Source organism: Penicillium hordei (genome assembly GCF_028827395.1).
Source record: "Penicillium hordei strain IBT 12815 chromosome Unknown utg000004l_segment0_segment0, whole genome shotgun sequence".
Lineage (NCBI taxonomy): Eukaryota > Fungi > Ascomycota > Eurotiomycetes > Eurotiales > Aspergillaceae > Penicillium > Penicillium hordei.
In genome coordinates, this window is record NW_026623145.1 from 4,468,825 (window position 1) to 4,487,416 (window position 18,592).

Genomic DNA, 18,592 nt, shown 5'->3' on the forward strand with positions numbered 1-18,592 from the left:
ACATTGGTCATCTATACCATAAATTGTTCGCAGGCCACCCACTACGTGGTCTACTTCATGCACCGAACAGGTCTACTCCAGCAGTTCCAGTATATAACACCCGAGGACGACGACGACGACGAACCGACAGGCCTCGCGGCAATGGATCTAGGTGTGGAAGACGATGGGTATTAGCCAATGACGACAAATGATGCTGTGAAACGAGAACTCAGCCAGAGTCGACAATCACGCCAGTTGAATGGCCAGGACAACGTCACCATCAATTGAAACTGAGGCAGGGGAGGGTACAGAGAAAGAGAGAGAGAGAGAGAGAGAAGTGGGGGTTGGAAGGTGGAGGGTGCACTCCAACTCCACATCTATCATTATATATTAATTTCTTATGTATGTGTTTACGGGTTTTGAGGGTTTTATGGGTTATAGGAATGGGCTGATTCCGCACTCTTTACGGTCAGCATCTGTGTACTCTATGGGATGCACTATGTGGTTCCAACTCGGCGTTTGGCTTCGAGTTCTTGCTTCAGTTGGATGAAGCGCCTGCATAGTCATACGCAACAAGTTAGACTGCAACAGGTTAATTGAACTTTGATTGATTGATTGATTGATTGATTGACCATAAATTGTTTGTACACCAGCTTTCTATCAGAAATCCCTTTCCCGGAGCACCCAGAGTCACTCGATGGGTCTCCTGGGCCTTAGGAAGCAACTCCCTCGGAGCGGCCCAAGGCCACCGAGTAATGCAAATCCTGCAAATCTTTCGGGACGACACATTAAGACCTGCTTGTCTAGTCATATAGGCAAGTTGGGGGATCATTCAACGCGCATTTTCCTACGGCTTCGCCATCGCCAAATCCCTTGAAAGGCGGTGCCCGGCGGTTCCTCGCCCAATCTTTAATCTGGAATGTGTGAAAGGTTAGTGATCGGGTTCAAGAACTGCATACTTGAGCGGATATTCTACCTTTTCGAAGTCGCGACACTCGTGTACAACGTTTGCCATTGCGCGTATGCCAAAGTCTTTAGGGCTATACTGAAAGACATTCGGCGTTATATCCACAGAACACATTTGATGTTGTCTCAGGGCATCGATGCAATGGTCGACGTGGGTGATACCCATATTTTTGCCAATGGCCTGTAGCATCGAATCGATACCTCCGTCACCCATGTGTATATATGGGTTATCCTCGGCGGTCCATTTGGGGTCTGCAAAATAGTATAATGCCTTCCGTATCGAATCGAGGCAGTGCAAGTTGTGGAAAACATTCAAAACGATGAGATAGCCGCTCCCCTCATACGGTGCCTCGGGTGATGTCTTGTTGGGGAGTTGAAGGGCTTCCTCGTAGGATATACGAGTCATTTCGTCTTTGATTAGACATAGGGTCAGTATAAAGCTAACAAGGTTTGTTGAGTACCAGACAAGCTCACGAGCATAAAGTTCCTTCCATAGTCGGTTGTTTTCTGTGGTCGGCATTCCTTGATATAGTGTTGTATCACTGCTGATGCCGTTTTGGAATTTCACCAACTTTTTTGAGATGGCAGTGTCGGCCGGTGCTTTGATAAAGTCAGATTTCAAGGAAAAAGATATCCCAAAAGCCGAGGGGCGTACATGGCAGAGTAAAATTACCCCGTCCCTGTCCTGCATCAGACTTCTGCCCTTGGGGAGCATTGTACACAACAATGGCGAGTGCAATATTGATAAGAAATGATATAACAATCAGGGAAATAACAAGTACCCTACGCCGTGTCCTTGGTCCCTCACGTTGGCTTTCCTTTGCCCAGTCCGACCCCTCAGATTCATCTAAGGATGGTGACTTTGGATGCTGGATGAGCTTCTCGACAGAGGTCCTAGGAGATGTATCCATCGTTGGGCTGGATAAAATAAAATCATGCACTGATACCTGAAATAGCAGACTCAATTTGAGAGGTGTTAGCATTCAAATATCAGCGCAGATGGAGAGGCATAGATAGAGTCATAGTGCATAGCGTATTTAACTGAGTTATATGCAGCTAGGCAAATACTTCGGACGTAGAACGAGTTTCTATCGGCTCTACCTCCCTCACTTTCTTACACCCTAGTTAATTACCAACATTCGTAACACTAGACCAATGTAGGTAGGATTGTGCCTAATTAATATCAGCAGGGTTTTTATCGCTGAGCGCGTCATCCATTCCCGGTCGTACTATACCCCACTATAATACAGATTACAGGATCAACCCAGCAGGTTGAGCTGCATACCTATCCACTTTCTTAAATAGCTGAATGCATCCTGAGTGATAAGAATACGTGTCATTGAGTCTGCTCGTTGGTTCCAATTGGGTGGATACTTACAGTCACACATCAGTGTAAAAAGAATACCCAGGATCGCAATAATAGCGATAGAAACAATTTGGAACTCTCGGGAACACGGAACAAACTAATTAACCTGATCAGTAAGTGGGGAAATATAACTTGGAATTCCCAACGGTCCGGACCGGACCGATCGCCCAATTGACCGCTAGAAACTTGTCCCACTTTGGCCGGGAAAGGGGGAAAGTGGGGCTAAAATATAGAGACTGATTGCGCGCCCACGTTGGTACATAGTACTCTTATCGGACTCCGTACCGCTCCGTAACAATAATATAAATTTAGCTAGGGGGTATATAGAGCTAGACTTAGGATAACTATTAGGGATGCCTAAGGACATCGCTAGAAACTTATGCCACATTGGCCGGGGAAAGGGGAAAGTGGGACTAAAATATAGAGACTGATTGCGCGCCCACGTTAGTACATAGTACTCTTGTCGGACTCCGTATCCCTCCGTAGCAATAATATAAGTTTAGCGAGCTAGTCATGAGATAGCTATTAGGGGATGTGCAAGGACCTCACTTATCAAGAATCAACTAATAAGCAACTTTGGGCTGCGGAGAGGGCGAGACCGTGTCGATCCCACCCGGGAGGAGTGCAAGTCCGGCCGGAAGTCTTAAAAATGGGGCGGGCTAAACTTGAGAGTGCAAGTCCTCCCACCGGACAAATCCGTCCTCGATGGTATAATATACGTAGGCTTATAATGAGAGGAAAAGAGAAATGAGATGTGTGTCACGACCGTGACTGTCGCGGCCTGACTTCTAGGGTATTAATGGTTTCGGATGGTTTCGGATGGTTCTGCCTAAGCCTCTACGTATTTAATCTCACTCTGGTCTCTATTCTTCTCTCCCTTTCTCTCTCTTATATCTTTCTTCTTTCTTCGGTTCTCATTGAATAGCACTCTTTTATTATGAATAGAACCAACATATCATAACGTATAGTGTATTATAGGTTTGCATAAATGGGCTAAGAAAAGTCCCAAGCGGGATTTAGTTGATATATCAGACTTTTACCGTGATATACCGGGCTTTCAACTCAGCCACCTAGCTGTATGCTAAATGAACATTGTGGCGGCTGGCAGAGTGAGTAATTCCCCGGCTCCGGCCATACAAGGTCTATTATTGGGGTCAAACTCATATCTGCAATAATTGACATTCTAGAATTGAGCCACAATATCGAGCCTCTCCTTGGGATCAGGACTGACTAGCTACACACATAAAGTACTGAGTGCTGGCAACCACTCTTATTAGTTCATAGTTGCCACCCCCCTTCTCCTTTCTAATAGAAGTCTCACAAGCTGTATCTGTCGTTAGTAACAAACCGCGGGTTGGGTGATAAGAAGGCTAGAATACTATACCTTGACTAGCTTATTTTGTCTTCTCTAGATCATCATCGCGCTTCGCGGTCCAAGTGACGGGGTACAGAGCTCCCTCGGTCTCCTCGTCATCACGCTTCGTGGTCCAAGTGACGGGGTACAGAGCCCCCTCGGTCTCCTCGTCATCACGCTTCGCGGTCCAAGTGACGGGGTACAGAGCTCCCTCGGTCTCCTCGTCACCACGCTTCGTGGTCCAAGTGACGGGGTACAGAGCTCCCTCGGTCTCCTCGTCATCACGCTTCGTGGTCCAAGTGACGGGGTACAGAGCTCCCTCGGTCTCCTCGTCATCACGCTTCGTGGTCCAAGTGACGGGGTACAGAGCCCCCTCGGTCTCATCACCATTGCGTTTAGCCATATCGACCTGGCCGACTTTAAGAGTGGGAAGAGCGGACACAGCGGCCGCGTATAAGAAAATGGTCGTCAAATACATATTGGTTTTAAAAATGGCGTAATGTTTTAGAATTGTTGACGAAGGATGCTTCTGAGTGAGAAAATTACGAGAGCGTCTAGGTCTAGGGAACAGGCCTTTATAAGTAAACCTGAACCTGCATTAATTTGTATATGATTTCTTTACCCTTGTTTAGTACGCTATGACGAACTATTGCGCATACCAGGGATTGAGTCTAGGTTGGCAATCGATGACACAGTGTTGTTACTTACAGATATCAATTGACAATCGACGCCGGTTTCATCCTTCCATAGCTTAAAGCTAGAAACACCCCTGTCAAAGCAGTCATCTGTACTCCGTATTTGCCCTATCTCTTCCCGCCTCCCTTAGCCTGGGGGTCTCCATTCCCAATCTCGACTCTGTATTTCACAAAATTGGAAGCACGATGTAACCTTAACGCTCCTATCAGCCAGTGCGAAGTGCTGTTACATCCCACTATCCTTCCTCAAAAGTAGAAGCGGGGATAGGAATACTACGCCACAGATATGGTCAAATTATGGAACGCCGCTTCCAACTTGTCTAGCAAACTAGTTCCAGCTTACATCGGACTTCGCAGTAGTACTACCTCTACAGTCATTTCAAGTCCAAGAAAGCGATAAGCACAAAAGTACAATATGCAAGACCATCACTAGTGTGTATGAGAGAATCATCGTATTGCTGCGAGATGATCAATCGGCTAGTAACTAAGCCACGAGTGAATTAGTTCGAGCTTTCAAAATCTGGGAAGTGGCAAGCGCAAAATTTTACGTGTATGCAAGGCCGTCTCTAATACCAACATTATATTATATGATTGCAAGATGCTATTAATTAATTGGACAATAGCCTACGCCATAAAGTCTAGCCGCAGGCATCCAAGTACCTGAATCAAGGAGGTGCTTAGCTAGGTTACGCGGATTGAAATTAACAGCAGATATACCAGTATTTTCAATACAGAAAAGGAATACTAGATTGCTAGGACAAAGAAGGTGATAAGGAAATACGAATATAGAACACATGGAGCTCGGAATATGCACAGCTACCCCTTCGGTATTACATACTACTTACCGTTAGCGGGCCTATCTAACATGGTAACCTTGGAACATTCAAATGTTTTAAGCGTCACTCATTTACTTTCTTGTCTGGAGGCCTACCAATCTTTGTTTGTTTTTGCTGGCTCTTGCTTAAAACTTTTTCACTATGACGCTCTTTCGCGGATCCAAACCTAAATATGACCAACTTCCCAACGATACTTCGCCAGTCAGTATCCAAAGGCAGAGAAGGTCACGCGTGACACGTTGGCTGCTTTACTGCGTCGTGATACCGTGCAACATCATACTCGTCGCCTTAGGTCTCTATGGCCTCACATCATTTTTCATCGCGGGGAAGTTTCCAGCCGTCACGGCTATCTCTTGCGACTGTGGAGCAACTGTAGATGAGGCCGTAGCTATGGGTTGCAAATACGACGCCCTCTCCGTGTCGTGGCTTCCGCCACGGTGCCGGGATGACGAGCTAACGGCCGAGTTCAACCAGGCCAGTCCGGGCGGCGAATGGCTGTACTGGGCTGATCGAAACGGAACTGAACTGCTCACACTCCAGCAAGTGTCAGCGTTGGCTGACAAGCCGCTGGAAGAGGCTCAGTTCTGGACCACCTTCGGGTGGCATGTGAGCCACTGCTCGTTCTACTGGCGAAAAGAGTACAGGATGAGGCAGAAAGGCTTAGAGGTCGAGCATCGTTACGACAGGGAAAGCCACATCAAACATTGCCAGATGGCATTCATGTCGAGGGTGGCTCTTGATGAGATGAATACCAGGGCGGCCGTTGGGCTGGGTGGAGATAGAGTTGGAACAGTCAGAACAGAGGCCCAGGAGGGAAATGAGCATCAGCAACAACATAATCACCGTTGAGAGATGCTGGCTTAGCGATACAGCTGTCCAGAGCTAGGATACGTTTATGGTAGGGTACAGCCATTTTCCTGTATGGGCCTTGGAGAGTCGGTATACAGAGGTCGATAACAAAAGTAGGTAGCAGCGCACGTCCCATCCTATGTTCCACTAGTAATATAGAGAACAACCGACTACACACACTACCATTTATCATTACTAAATCGAGAGAAATCTTGTGCTGATCTTGTAGCAAGTAAGGAATTGATATATCTACTATGACTTCGTGTCGGATTCTTCGAAACGCTGGCTTAAAAAAGACGAGCCTAACTCGGAAGCCTAGATTGACAAAGAGCATGATAGCAGAACGACTTTCTTAGTGCCTTAAACACGAACATGATTGGACGCTTAATGATCGGAAAAATGTGATCTTGTCCGATCAAATCTCTGTTGTTTTACTTCATCAAAGTAGGGCGACCGGAAACCGCGAGATTGAGCCAATTTTACAAGGCCAATAGGAGCTTGAAACTTCTATACGTCGTGTAAACCTTCGGCGACAACCTGCTGGTAAGCGACCTACGTGGAAATACTATACAGACCCAAGTTTAACTCTGGTATTCGCGTAGAAGAACGCGAAAAAAAAAAATAAGAATAGACATAGAAATATAAATTAGTACAAAAAAAGAAAGAAAAAAAAAAGCGAAAGAAACTATTTTTCAACGGGACAAACTTATACAAATACCCAAATACACTATTTGAGAACGTAGGAATACACCTAATTTGACAATATTTCGAATCATTCATATGGCGGGCTACATGGTTGGGTGTCATATTATTACAGACCCTTGCACCTCGCGGTGGAGTATGACTGGTGTTAGATAAGGGTCCGGATCTACGCTGCCACTAGGTGCACGGAGAATACCAACTTCTTCCGGATGGTCTAACCGATCGCCAGGGATTCGGCCCACGAGCATTCGACTACAACATGGAGGGCAGCCCTGTTGGGCCGCCCAAATACTCTTGGTAGTACGCGTCATCTGATAATAACATACGGAGTATATTGTTGGTAATGGTGATAGTCTTGTATATGCCTTAGCGCCAGCCACTTTACAGATCTAGAATAGTATGAGTCTTCTGAAATTCGGTGCTCGGCATCTTCAAATGCTGGCACTAATGTTTATACCATCACATGACTCGTCCCTCTTTCATAATAAACCAAGGCCCCTTTACTGTTGAACGTTTTGAAATGCTTTGAGATATTTCCAAGACTTTTGTCCCTTATTAAAAGCTTACCTCACTATTGCCATGAACGCGACCGCGGACGCTACGTTTGGCCCCCAACTACAAGGGCATTTCGACTTTACCCTCCTCTTTGAGCAAAGTATTTTCTCAATTGGCCCATCGGCAATCTTGCTAACTGCCTCGCTTTTCCGGATTAATGTTCTGACCCGGAGAAAGCCAAGCTTTGAGGCGAGCACCTTGCTTTGGATCAAGCTCGTAAGGCTTCCAACATCGGATGCTGCGCTGCTGCTAACACAGGAAGATTGCCGTATTTATCCTTTTTGGGCTTCAGTTGACGAATTTGGCGCTATGGAGCATCTCGTCGACTGCACTTACTCAATTCGCGGTAGCAGCTGCTTCTCTCTCGGTCGCTGATGTCATAGTCATAGGTTCGCTGCTCTACGCAGAGCATCGCTACTCCTACTCGCCATCTTTGCTGCTTAGCGTCTACTTGTCGATTACTATCCTTCTTGACATTGCCTATGTCCGCTCACTCTTCCTTCGGGGAAGTCTAGATGCTATCGGTGCAGTCACCACAGCAATCCTTGCAACTAAGCTTCTAGTCCTTATGCTCGAAGAAATCCCCAAACGGGGACCGGCTATTTTCAAGACGTCCAAGGAGTTTTCGAGTGGCTTGTGGAACCGCTCTGCGTTCTGGTGGTTGAATTCAACATTCAGCAAGGGCTATTATTCTTTCCTCCAAGTCGATGATTTGTATAGCCTTGACCACCATCTAGACTCTCATCGCCTTGCTTCGAAACTGGATCAAACATGGAAATGTGGTATGTTGTCAGAATTACTAGCCCGCCGTTATGATCTTTATTCACGCTGGTTTGAATACCAGTTGATAAAGCCAGGAAATATTGCCTAGCGTTTGCGACATTTACTGCATTCCAGAGTGATTTCTGGAAGGCCGTCATACCGAGGCTGTGTTACACCGGCTTCAGTTTCGCCCAGCCCTTTCTCATAAATAAAATCGTCGATGTTGTCGGGACGTCAAAGTCGAATCACCCCCAGGGTACGGTGGGAGGTCTCGTTGGGGCCACGGCTCTAGTATATCTTGGACTCGCTGTATGTTTTGTTACTAAACTTAAGAGCCTTTTCTAAGCCTATTTTCACAGTTCTCTAGATGCCACTACACTCATCACACTTACCGTTTGATTACGTCTGTTCGTGGTGGACTTGTAACACTGATTTTTACCAAAGTCATGGATCTGGAGGCGTCCGAAGCCAAGGACTCTGCTGCTGTAACTCTGATGAGTACTGATGTGGACGGAGTCGCCAGCGGCTTACAGAAGATTCACGACATCTGGGCTAGCGTCATCGAGTTAGGCCTAGGCGTATATCTGCTACAACGACAAGTCGGCGCAGCTTGCTTCCTGGTACTAGTGCCTACTATTTGTACGTGAAACTCTCTAGGCTAAGTCTTCAACCCTTCTGACGATAAATCTTTCAGTATCGAGCCTTGCGACTGCTAGAGTTGCTCGAGGGATGGGGCCGGCTAGAGTATTATGGAATCGCAAAGTGCAGGAACGAGTCTCGACGACTTCATCCATTCTAGATCAGATTAAAGGGATCAAGATGATGGGACTCGAGGATCGCATCTTCCATCTTATCCAGTCTCTTCGTGTCTCTGAAGTCGACTCCTCGAAGACTTTCCGTCTATTCATTGTATGGATGAATATGATAGGTATAATCTGCAAAGCTCAAATCAAGCATCCTATATTTTACTGATATATATTATCGCAGCTAACCTTTCGGACCAACTAACCCCTATCCTGATCATTGCTGCTACTGTGTTTTGGAGCCAGGGCGGCCAAAATATAAGCGTTGCCGAAGCTTTCACTACATTATCCATTGTTGCCCTTGTTTCAAGTCCAATGGTGAACATCATTGCGGCTTATCCTACTCTTATTGGTGGCTTAGCTTGTTTGGGACGCATTCAGGATTTTATGTTACGCACCAAGAGGAACGACTACCGCCTTGTTGCCTCCTCTCCTCAGGATAGCAATTCCAAGTGTGAAATGAAAGATGATGATATCGAACTACAAGGAATCCAGATGACGGACTTCCTACACGACAGAGCAGCAGAGGCAAGTCCGGCTATCAGGATTGAAAATGCTTCATTCTCATTGCAGGGCGGGAACGAAGCAGTCCTTGAAAATATAAACCTCGTTGTACGAAAATCGAGTCTTACCATGATTGTAGGGCCGGTCGGTTCGGGAAAATCAGCTCTGTTAAAGGCAATTCTTGGTGAAGCTCAAATTCTGAGTGGCTCGGTGCGACTAGATTGTGGCCGGATAGCTTACTGCGACCAAACTGCATGGTTGCGATTGGGATCTATACGGGACAATGTTTTAGGTCCAAACGATCTTGACGAGGTATGGTACCAACAAGTTCTCTGGGCCTGCGCCCTGAACGAAGATGTCGCCCACCTCAAGGATGGAGACCAGTCTCTCGTTGGAAGTGGGGGCATTGCTTTGAGTGGTGGCCAGAAGCAGAGAGTGGTATGTTGTTTCAGTCATAGGCCCCCGGAGGAAGTGCTAACAAGTAGAATGCTTCTAGGCGCTGGCGCGAGCTGTGTATTCTCGGGCCCCGGTCGTTTTACTAGATGATGTCTTCAGTGCTCTTGATCACAGAACGTCCCTCAATATTTTCAGCCGCTTACTGGGCGGCGAAGGAATCTTGAGGAAACGCACAACTGTTTTGTTGGTTACTCATACGGGTAAGTGTTTTGCTAATTTATAGCATTAACAACTTAAGACTCCGAATTTAGCCTGTCCCTAATTGGACTGACTGTGTCTAGTGGAATACTTGCCCTTCGCAGACGATATCATCGTGCAGGATAAAACCGGTAGCACGGTGAACAGAGCACCATATAGTGAGCTTCGATTGAATGAAGTTTACCCTGAGATCCAGGTACTTGGATCTGTGAAGGAGAATCATCAGTTACCCCTATCAGAATTTTCAGAGGCGAAGCCTATTAAAGACAAACCGCAGGGCAAAGACTCCGCTCCGCATGCCTCTGCACACGAAGTGACAAGAAAGACTGGAGATCTGAAATTATACACGTTCTACCTCCATTCTGTTGGTCCCTTATTGTTCATCTTTTGGCTTGTATTTGCTGCAGGTTACATCTTCTCCGGAAAGGTACCCCGTACGTGTCACTACTCATATCCTGTGGCATTTTTCTCACGTGTTAAACATACAGAGATATGGCTTCGCATTTGGACAGAAAATGGTACCGCAAGCCATGCGGCAGCGTATTTTGGAGGCTACCTAGGTTTTGGATTAATATGCGTCCTATTTTCCGGGCTCTGCGTATAGTCAGTTCTATAATGGCCTAAAACAGGGAATCTTTGGTGACTGACTTCTGCAGCTACTTCATGATTATCATTATCCCAAAGTCCACTCAGCATATACACGCGTTGCTACTAGATGCTGTGCTCAGGTACGCCATGTAGCTTCGTCATTTATAAATAGGAGCTTGCTGATTGCGATTTTAGGGCACCTCTGTGGCTCTTCACAACAACGGACACCAGCACAATTCTAAACAGGTATGTAATTTTAAGCATCTGCTATCTAGCACACAGGCTCATGATGTTGGCAGATTTAGCCAAGATATGACCTTGGTGGACCAGGTCCTTCCAATGGCTGCATTCACGACAACATTCGGTAGGCTAGAAATCCATAAAAAGCACACTGCAAGGCTCACTACTTATGTCCGTTATATCAGATGTATACAATGTGATCGCAGGAGCTGCACTGATAGCTTCTGGTGCAACCTATGTCGCAGCCATCATTCCATTCTGCATATTGGGCATCTACATGATCCAGAAATTCTACCTTCGCACTTCCCGTCAAATGCGACACCTAGACTTGGAAGCCAAGTCTCCACTATATCGACTGTTCACGGAAACAGCCTCTGGTATTATCACAGTTCGTGCACTTGGCTGGAAAGAGGACTTGATGAATGAGCACCTACATAACCTTGATCACTCGCAAAAGCCTTATTATATGCTGTAAGTAAAGAACCCTCGAAAGGATACCTTCTGGTATCAACTTCACCGAGACTTAGCACATCAAAGTTAAATCTGTTGAAAAGTACAGACGCTAAATATTAATGACCGAGCATGAATTAGGTATTGCATCCAACGTTGGCTAAATGTGGTTCTTGATATCTTTGTTGCGTCAATAGCAATTATTCTTGTCGGGTTTGCGCTGGGATTCTCTAATGCGACAAGTCAGGGATCCATTGGGCTTGCTATGCTGAATGTAATGGAATTCAACCAGAGCCTTTCGATGCTCATTAACTCATGGACTGGACTGGAGACTTCGCTTGGCGCCATCGCTCGAGTTAAGGACTTTCTGGCTGAAGCTAAAGCCGAGGGCTCGGAAATGGAAGACGAGACACCGACTAATGAGTGGCCGAAAAGAGGTTACATTCAAATGACAGGCGTCACAGCAAAGTACAAGTAAGCTATGCTAGGTCCTCGGCATGCATACCTGCAAAAGTCAGCTAACGATGTACAACACAGCGTTGGTGATGTCCAATCTCAGCCAGCAATTCGCGATGTCAACCTGGAGCTACAGCCAGGACAGCAGGTCTTGATCACCGGCCGAACCGGCAGTGGTAAATCGTCTCTCATTCTCACACTGTTACATTTGCTTGATCTAGAGTCGGGGCGCATTACCATCGATGGAATGGACTTGTCACGTATTCCCCGTCCGGCTCTCCGCTCTCGCATCGTGACGATTCCCCAGGACCCAGTCGAGCTCCCCGGCTCAGTGCGCTACAATCTCACTCAATTTTCATCATTGGAAGCAAGATCAGGGGACAATGGAGAGGCTATGAAGCGCACACTGGAACGCGTGGGCCTTTGGGAGACGGTGAGCAAACGAGGTGGGCTCGACGGCGAACTCAACAACGTCGGGCTATCAGGCGGCCAGAAGCAGCTGTTCTCTCTCGCGCGGGCTCTTCTTGCGGTGCAAAATATAAGGGCCGAGGGTGGTATTGTACTCCTGGACGAGCCGACGAGCAGCGTGGATGGGGGGACAGAGGTGGACATACAGAGAATAGTGAGAGAGGAATTTGCGAGACATACCATCATCCTTGTGAGCCATCGCTTAGATGCGGCTAGGGATGCGGACATAGTTGTGCTCATGGAGGGTGGCAAGGTAGCCGAGGTCAGAAGAAAAGGGGAGTGAATTAATTCTGTGAGGGCGATTTAGTGCTAGACGGAGATAGAGGATAGGAAGAACCTGAAGATTATCGGATACAAAAGTCTATGACAATCCGGCGCAAAGGGCAAAGGGATCAGAGTACATACTGTTGGAGGACGGGCTACTACTACTAAGGGGGGGAGAAAGCAGAGGAAAAATCATAATTCTAGTAACTAGGACTAGCGTTAAACGGCTCTTTAATTCCGCCTACAATATCTGCTATTATCGAAGGGGCGATTGAATACTATTACTATCTAAGAACTTATAATATTTCTTTATACTTTAAGGTTTAATATCTAAAAGGCGTAGTATTGTTACGGAACTACCCGTCACCAATCGATGCTGCCCTACCGGGTACACAGGGCCACTGAGAGCCAACTGTCGAATATTAAGTCCGAATACATGGTAGAAACCAGGTATTATACCGGAAACATCGTATGACATTAGGTACCAGGCATAGCATACAAAAGTGTATATTACAGTTAGCCATCGATGTCCGCATCCATGGATAGATTATTAAAAGAGCGGGTTTTGTCATTTTAACTAGTTGGGTAGAGTTGTCAACATTGGTCATCTATACCACACATTGCTCGTACACCGGCTTTCTATCAATATGCACTACTACTAGTACTACTAGAAAGTAATACCGTATCTTTACCTTTAACTACTGCATAGTAGTGTGAGTAGAATAATTAAGCAACATACATAGTAGCCGTTAGAGTCAAGGACTGTCAAGAAAAGTTTCTAGAAGGACCTGGCTAACTCAATCAGAGGCATCGTAGAGATCAAACTAGTTGCCACGACAATAGCGTCATCGTCCCGGAAGAAATATATAGCACTCAAATCTCCGCAGACACATCCTTATTGCTAGCTTCAATAACCTGTCACATATCGCATTCTTTGAATGTCCTGGGTCTTGGATGTACATCGAAGACCAGGAACAAAGTAGGCGACTCACTAAACATGTATTCTTCACACTCGTAATAACTAGTAATAATAAGGGTATTATCCCTAGGTTTCGACAATTATCTACCATCTCACCGACAACCTCCCAATGCAAGCCCCCGCATAACCGGTGCGGGGTACAAGGATGATCCATACATGTAGTCTCATAAGTCAGAGATAAGTTCAACACCTGGGCAATAGGTAGTGTCTGGCTAATTACTACTTATCCGATCTGTCTTCCTGTCTTCATCTATTTGAAAGATAAATATCTTCTCTTGCAAGAGGTGCATGAGTATATCAATTCTTCCTCAAATCTTTGATAAGCAACTCCGGCATCAATACCCAACCATGTCCTCCTCTAAGCACGTTGTCTTTGACATCGTTGGCACCCTCGTTGCCTACAATCATGTTTTCGACGCCATCGATACCCGTCTAGGAGACCGATTGCGCGCAGAGGGAATCAAGCCCCGTCTACTGGGATATACCTGGATGGAAGCAGCCGAGCGCGAGTACACCAATCTGAGTCTTGCACAAAGCTACGTTCCCTTCGGCGAAGTCTTCCGTGCACTTTTCTACCGGATGCTCTGGATGGCCGGCATCGCTGAGCCGCGCACCTGGGCTTCAACGGAGGATCTGGAGTATATTATGGCGGAATACCAACTTCTCAAATTCCGTCCCGGGGCGGCGGAGTGCGTTCAAAAGCTGCGTGATGCCGGTTTCACTGTGTGGGCTTTTACTGCGGCAGATATCAACCGTGTTGGGGGTTACTTCAAGAACGCGGGTGTCGAGCTACCGGCAGAGAATTTGCTCTCTTGTGATGACGTCGGTGTCGGTAAGCCTGACTTGGAGGCTTATCGCCCCTTGTTGGAGAAGCTGAAGTCGGAAAATGATGGGAAGACGCCTTGGTTTGCGGCGGCACATATGTGGGATGTCTCTGCGGCAAGGAAAGCTGGGTATGTGTCTCATCCTTGAAGTCATGAGCTTCCAACGACTGGTACTGACGCTTGTATTACACAGATTCAAGGGAGCATACTGCTCTGTATGGGAGAAGGAGTCTCTGTCGGAACTCTTCGGAGAAATGGATGTTATGGATGATACTTTGCCAGGGATGGCGGATAAGATCATTGCCCACCAGGCATCATCTTGAGGTTTTACAATTAGTCTTACATACATCAATTTGAATACCGTACGTCTTATTAAACATATTAACTCCCGCGTACTTGTAAATGGAGTAAACATGACTATATCACTTAAGCCATTGTGGTATCAATATATTATATAGCCTAAGGCGGCTCCATGACAACCAATTTCAACCTCGACTCTTCTACCGATAATGTTGGTTTAGTTTCACACTTGTTTTATTATTTGCCTCTCGGTTATCGAAGAATACAAGTCAACTCCTCAGAATATCCGGTACCCCCGCATTGTTATCGCCTCCAGCGCTGTAGCGTTGTTACTTATCGGAGTGAACTGGACCGGGAAAGTTCCCGGTGGAAAAGCCGCCGGGAGAGGAGACAAGACAGTCCCCAAATGCCAATAAATACGTATGTAATAATTCTAATTCATTTAAATTTCCAAGCCGGCTAATAGTCTTGGGGTCTCCAAAATGGAAGCAAAACATACCCCAGTCCCAAATGGGATGACATCATTCTGGCGGACAGAGCCTCACTTTCTAGACAGCCATCGATCTACCGAAACTCTCCCCGGAGAGTGTGACATCGTCGTTATAGGAGGGGGATATGCAGGTGCTTCTGTCGTGCACCATATCCTCGACCAAGTTATCTCCGGGTCGAAGCCGCCTTCGATTGTGATTTTGGAGGCGCGACAGGCTTGTTCTGGTGCCACTGGTCGAAATGGTAAGATTGGAATGATCCTAAATGAGGAAGTTTGCCAATTCTTATTTCTTTTTTTTTTCTTACTATAGGAGGACACATGAAGCCTGATATTTATAATGGCATCGCTGGCTTGGCCGCTGATCATGGCGTCGAGGCTGCTGCTGAGGTTGCAGCCTTCGAGGCTAAACATGTTCCATTTCTCAAGGAGTTCATAGAAAGAGAAAATATAGACTGTGACTACTCAGTTACAAAAGCCATTGATGTTCAACTGTCTCGGAGTCATAGTGCAACACTCAAGGAAGGATACGAGGGATTGATCGAGAAGGGATGTGAAGCAACAAAAAAGGCAAAATATATCCCCGGCAATGACGCAGAGAAGGTGAGCACATAGTTTAAACCCTGAGTGCGTACATGTTAACCAACAATACCTCAGTTCTCTGGGGTCAAAGGTGCGCAGGCCTGCTTCACATATGACGCCGGTCACATTTGGCCATACAAATTCGTGCTGCACCTTTTGGAACAAGCAATTGCGCAAGGTGTAAATCTACAGACGCACACGCCGGTAACTGGGATGACACAGTCTAATACCTCGACATCGGGTTATCTCTGGACAGTGAATACTGCCCGAGGCTCCATTTCAGCCAAGAGAGTGGTTTTAGCAACAAATGCCTATACCTCGTCTTTGGCGCCTCAATATAAGGAGAAGATTGTCCATGTTAGAGGAACATGCAGTCGAATCATTGTTCCTGCAGGTACCACCGCCCCTCGCCTGACGAATACTTATACCCTGCGCTGGAACAATTGGAATTATGACTACCTCATCCCACGGGCCGATGGGAGTATAGTCGTCGGTGGTGCTCGCCCGGCTTTCATCAATGATCTGGACAGCTGGTACAATGTCAGTGATGACAGCCTAGTACTCGAGCCTGCTGTTCGGTACTGGGATAATTATATGCAGCGTAACTTTGTCGGTTGGGAGAATAGTAACGCTTACACGGACAGAGTATGGACAGGGAGTACGTTGCTCGATCTATGATACCCATACGCTGACCACCTGGCTGACTCGACTTTTTAATAGTTATGGGGTACTCGTTAGATGGGCTACCGCATGTTGGTCATGTCCCAGGGCAGAAGGATCAGTACATCATCGCTGGGTTCACGGGACATGGAATGCCACAGATCTTCCTAGCAGCTGAGGGCTTGGCAAAAATGGTACTCAAGGATGTCGATTTTGCGCAAACTGGACTCCCGAAATTGTTCGAGTCTACTCAGTCCCGGCTTGATAGTCGTCAGGACAAGATATTCGCGAGTACCCCCGGGGGTGGGAAACCGCAAGCAAGACTATGAGCAGGACTTGAGTTTTGAATGCTCAGATACTGGCTATTTGACGAGCTACATGTAGCAATATTACATGGCAGTACAGGCATAAAATAATCGGATGGAACTCGTTATTCTCTGTTGGGTGAGATAAGTACTCGCCGAGACACAAACACCACTAGTTGGCTCCAGGCATTTAGGATGCGTCCAAGACGAGGGACCCGTCTACAATTTTATCCTTAGATGTATATACATAAATGCAAAGCGATACAGCATCCCTCATTCCCGTCCTTCTAAATCTACTAAAGGGCAACAGGTAGCTCGATAAACCACAGACACGGGAGTAAACGTTGGCGGTGCCCTTTTGTACGAATTACTCTGATGGTATAAGTAGAACCTGAGGCGGGGTAGAGACATGAGAAAGGCCCCTTTCTCCTTGGAGTTCCTTGGGGTTCCTTCAAGTTCTAACCGATCCTCTAATGAGGTCGAGGTGCCTACTTCTCCCTCAACCCCTCCTGCCGATTTTGTTGGTTATTGTTTCAAGGGTAAGAGCATAAAGTGACTCATTCGAAGTACAATTTGCGAAGGCACCCTAACTAGTAATCCCAGCAGGGTGCAGCCAGGAGGTAAGATATGACTTTCCCAATACATAGTGTTACTGAAGTGAGCTAACCCAAGACAAAGGACACCTACAAGCAAGAGTGGTGGGCCCAGCTTAGGACTCTCAAAATGGAATACGAGTCAGAACCTGCCGCCTCAGCTATATCCACACCCAGCGATGATCATCAGACGCGACAAGGCTCAGGGGAGCCTAGTAACTGCTCTTTGGCGGAAGCAAGGCGCGGCTGTTTGTATCGGGATAATCTGAATGTCGAAACAGCCAGGGCAAAGATGCACCATCGCAATCGTCTTGCTGACGATGCCCAGCGAAGTTTCTGAGGTTTGGCAACATGCGCCTTGGGCCCGAGCATATAATCAAGAGAATTGAAGGAAGATCGAATTGCACCGAGTCCTTTTGCGGCGTTCTCCGATTATCACGGCTAAGGGTGATCGTTAAATTTTCCACTCTCAATTGCAAACGCCCCCAAACTTCTAGCAATACCATCCCGATTGCTAACCCGATGGGTGTCGATAACACCTCTGAATCCGTTGCTCGTGACCTTCCAAAGGCAACTTTGGAAGGTGGATTCGCTCGGAGCATAGTATCGACCCCGCTAAATCCCCTCCCAGAGCCGCGCGTTCGACTGCCTCCGCCAAGTGGTTCCAGAACTTCACCTGCAACAACAGCACACGCTGGGTCGTATCGAAAAGAAGCGCGACGTCAACTGTTGCCAACTGGAATGCACCGACATCAAGCAGAGGCGGAGGCAGGGTCAGCCTAAGCCAGGTCAGTGGTTTCCCGATCTGAGGATGAAATGGCCCAGCTGGAAATTGCGACGTGGATATGGAGGGCTGAGATATCCCTCGCAATCAGGACAATTTTTTTCTGCGTGATGCCATGTTGGTATCGCCTTTCTTCTATGGTTTGTAACTATTACCCATTGCAGCTATGTTCACTTTATCCTAAATAAATACACTACTGAACTCTGAAGATTGCAGTGAGATTAAATGCGCCTGGTCTTGGCGTCTTGGCGGATGAGTGGTGAGATACTCCGAGGTCTTATTGTGCAACCCCTTACATAACTACGATCTATTGCACATGTAGTTACACCATGCGGATGGATCCAACTACTTTTTATAAAATCATGATTTATGGATTCGAAAAATGTGCGAGTTTAACATGAAACCTCACCTTATCCGACGATCATGCAAATGCAATCGCCAATCTTGATTGCGTGCTTCACGCAATTCACTGCACAATTGCGCGATGTCCCCTCATCTTGAATATCTTGAGCTTGTAATACTTATATCATGCACGTCGCACCCGTGGCTTTTGAGCTCTTGGCAGTCTGCAACCCCCCTTATCCGAG

The 18,592-nt window shown here is 46.7% G+C and overlaps 8 protein-coding genes across 8 annotated transcripts; 7 read left to right on the forward strand and 1 right to left on the reverse strand.

Moving 5' to 3' along the window:
- Nucleotides 1-826: 826 nt before the first annotated feature.
- N7537_008858 (oxidase ustYa family protein) lies at nucleotides 827-1,856 on the reverse strand (the record flags this gene model as incomplete). Its single annotated transcript, XM_056899912.1, has 3 exons — nucleotides 827-893; nucleotides 939-1,545; nucleotides 1,619-1,856. The coding sequence occupies 3 exons, from the start codon at nucleotides 1,854-1,856 to the stop codon at nucleotides 827-829; spliced, it is 912 nt and encodes a 303-aa protein (XP_056751988.1).
- Nucleotides 1,857-3,396: 1,540 nt separating this feature from the next.
- N7537_008859 (uncharacterized protein) lies at nucleotides 3,397-4,122 on the forward strand (the record flags this gene model as incomplete). Its single annotated transcript, XM_056899913.1, has 2 exons — nucleotides 3,397-3,420; nucleotides 3,724-4,122. 2 exons carry the CDS (start codon nucleotides 3,397-3,399, stop codon nucleotides 4,120-4,122), a joined length of 423 nt encoding a protein of 140 aa, XP_056751989.1.
- Nucleotides 4,123-5,337: 1,215 nt separating this feature from the next.
- Nucleotides 5,338-6,045, forward strand: N7537_008860 (uncharacterized protein; the record flags this gene model as incomplete). The annotated part of the gene is made up of 1 exon (XM_056899914.1): nucleotides 5,338-6,045. The coding sequence occupies one exon, from the start codon at nucleotides 5,338-5,340 to the stop codon at nucleotides 6,043-6,045; it is 708 nt and encodes a 235-aa protein (XP_056751990.1).
- Nucleotides 6,046-7,326: 1,281 nt separating this feature from the next.
- N7537_008861 (uncharacterized protein) lies at nucleotides 7,327-12,510 on the forward strand (the record flags this gene model as incomplete). Its single annotated transcript, XM_056899915.1, has 15 exons — nucleotides 7,327-7,518; nucleotides 7,565-8,084; nucleotides 8,147-8,373; nucleotides 8,424-8,703; nucleotides 8,759-8,992; nucleotides 9,052-9,809; nucleotides 9,868-10,027; nucleotides 10,109-10,459; nucleotides 10,514-10,628; nucleotides 10,682-10,753; nucleotides 10,809-10,859; nucleotides 10,913-10,977; nucleotides 11,039-11,324; nucleotides 11,445-11,777; nucleotides 11,841-12,510. 15 exons carry the CDS (start codon nucleotides 7,327-7,329, stop codon nucleotides 12,508-12,510), a joined length of 4,314 nt encoding a protein of 1,437 aa, XP_056751991.1.
- A 1,308-nt stretch (nucleotides 12,511-13,818) lies between these two features.
- Nucleotides 13,819-14,617, forward strand: N7537_008862 (uncharacterized protein; the record flags this gene model as incomplete). Its single annotated transcript, XM_056899916.1, has 2 exons — nucleotides 13,819-14,423; nucleotides 14,488-14,617. 2 exons carry the CDS (start codon nucleotides 13,819-13,821, stop codon nucleotides 14,615-14,617), a joined length of 735 nt encoding a protein of 244 aa, XP_056751992.1.
- A 459-nt stretch (nucleotides 14,618-15,076) lies between these two features.
- On the forward strand, nucleotides 15,077-16,652 carry N7537_008863 (NAD(P)/FAD-dependent oxidoreductase; the record flags this gene model as incomplete). The annotated part of the gene is made up of 4 exons (XM_056899917.1): nucleotides 15,077-15,326; nucleotides 15,395-15,684; nucleotides 15,739-16,321; nucleotides 16,384-16,652. 4 exons carry the CDS (start codon nucleotides 15,077-15,079, stop codon nucleotides 16,650-16,652), a joined length of 1,392 nt encoding a protein of 463 aa, XP_056751993.1.
- A 699-nt stretch (nucleotides 16,653-17,351) lies between these two features.
- N7537_008864 (uncharacterized protein) lies at nucleotides 17,352-17,561 on the forward strand (the record flags this gene model as incomplete). The annotated part of the gene is made up of 1 exon (XM_056899918.1): nucleotides 17,352-17,561. The coding sequence occupies one exon, from the start codon at nucleotides 17,352-17,354 to the stop codon at nucleotides 17,559-17,561; it is 210 nt and encodes a 69-aa protein (XP_056751994.1).
- Nucleotides 17,562-17,743: 182 nt separating this feature from the next.
- N7537_008865 (uncharacterized protein) lies at nucleotides 17,744-18,004 on the forward strand (the record flags this gene model as incomplete). Its single annotated transcript, XM_056899919.1, has 1 exon — nucleotides 17,744-18,004. The coding sequence occupies one exon, from the start codon at nucleotides 17,744-17,746 to the stop codon at nucleotides 18,002-18,004; it is 261 nt and encodes an 86-aa protein (XP_056751995.1).
- Nucleotides 18,005-18,592: the final 588 nt, after the last annotated feature.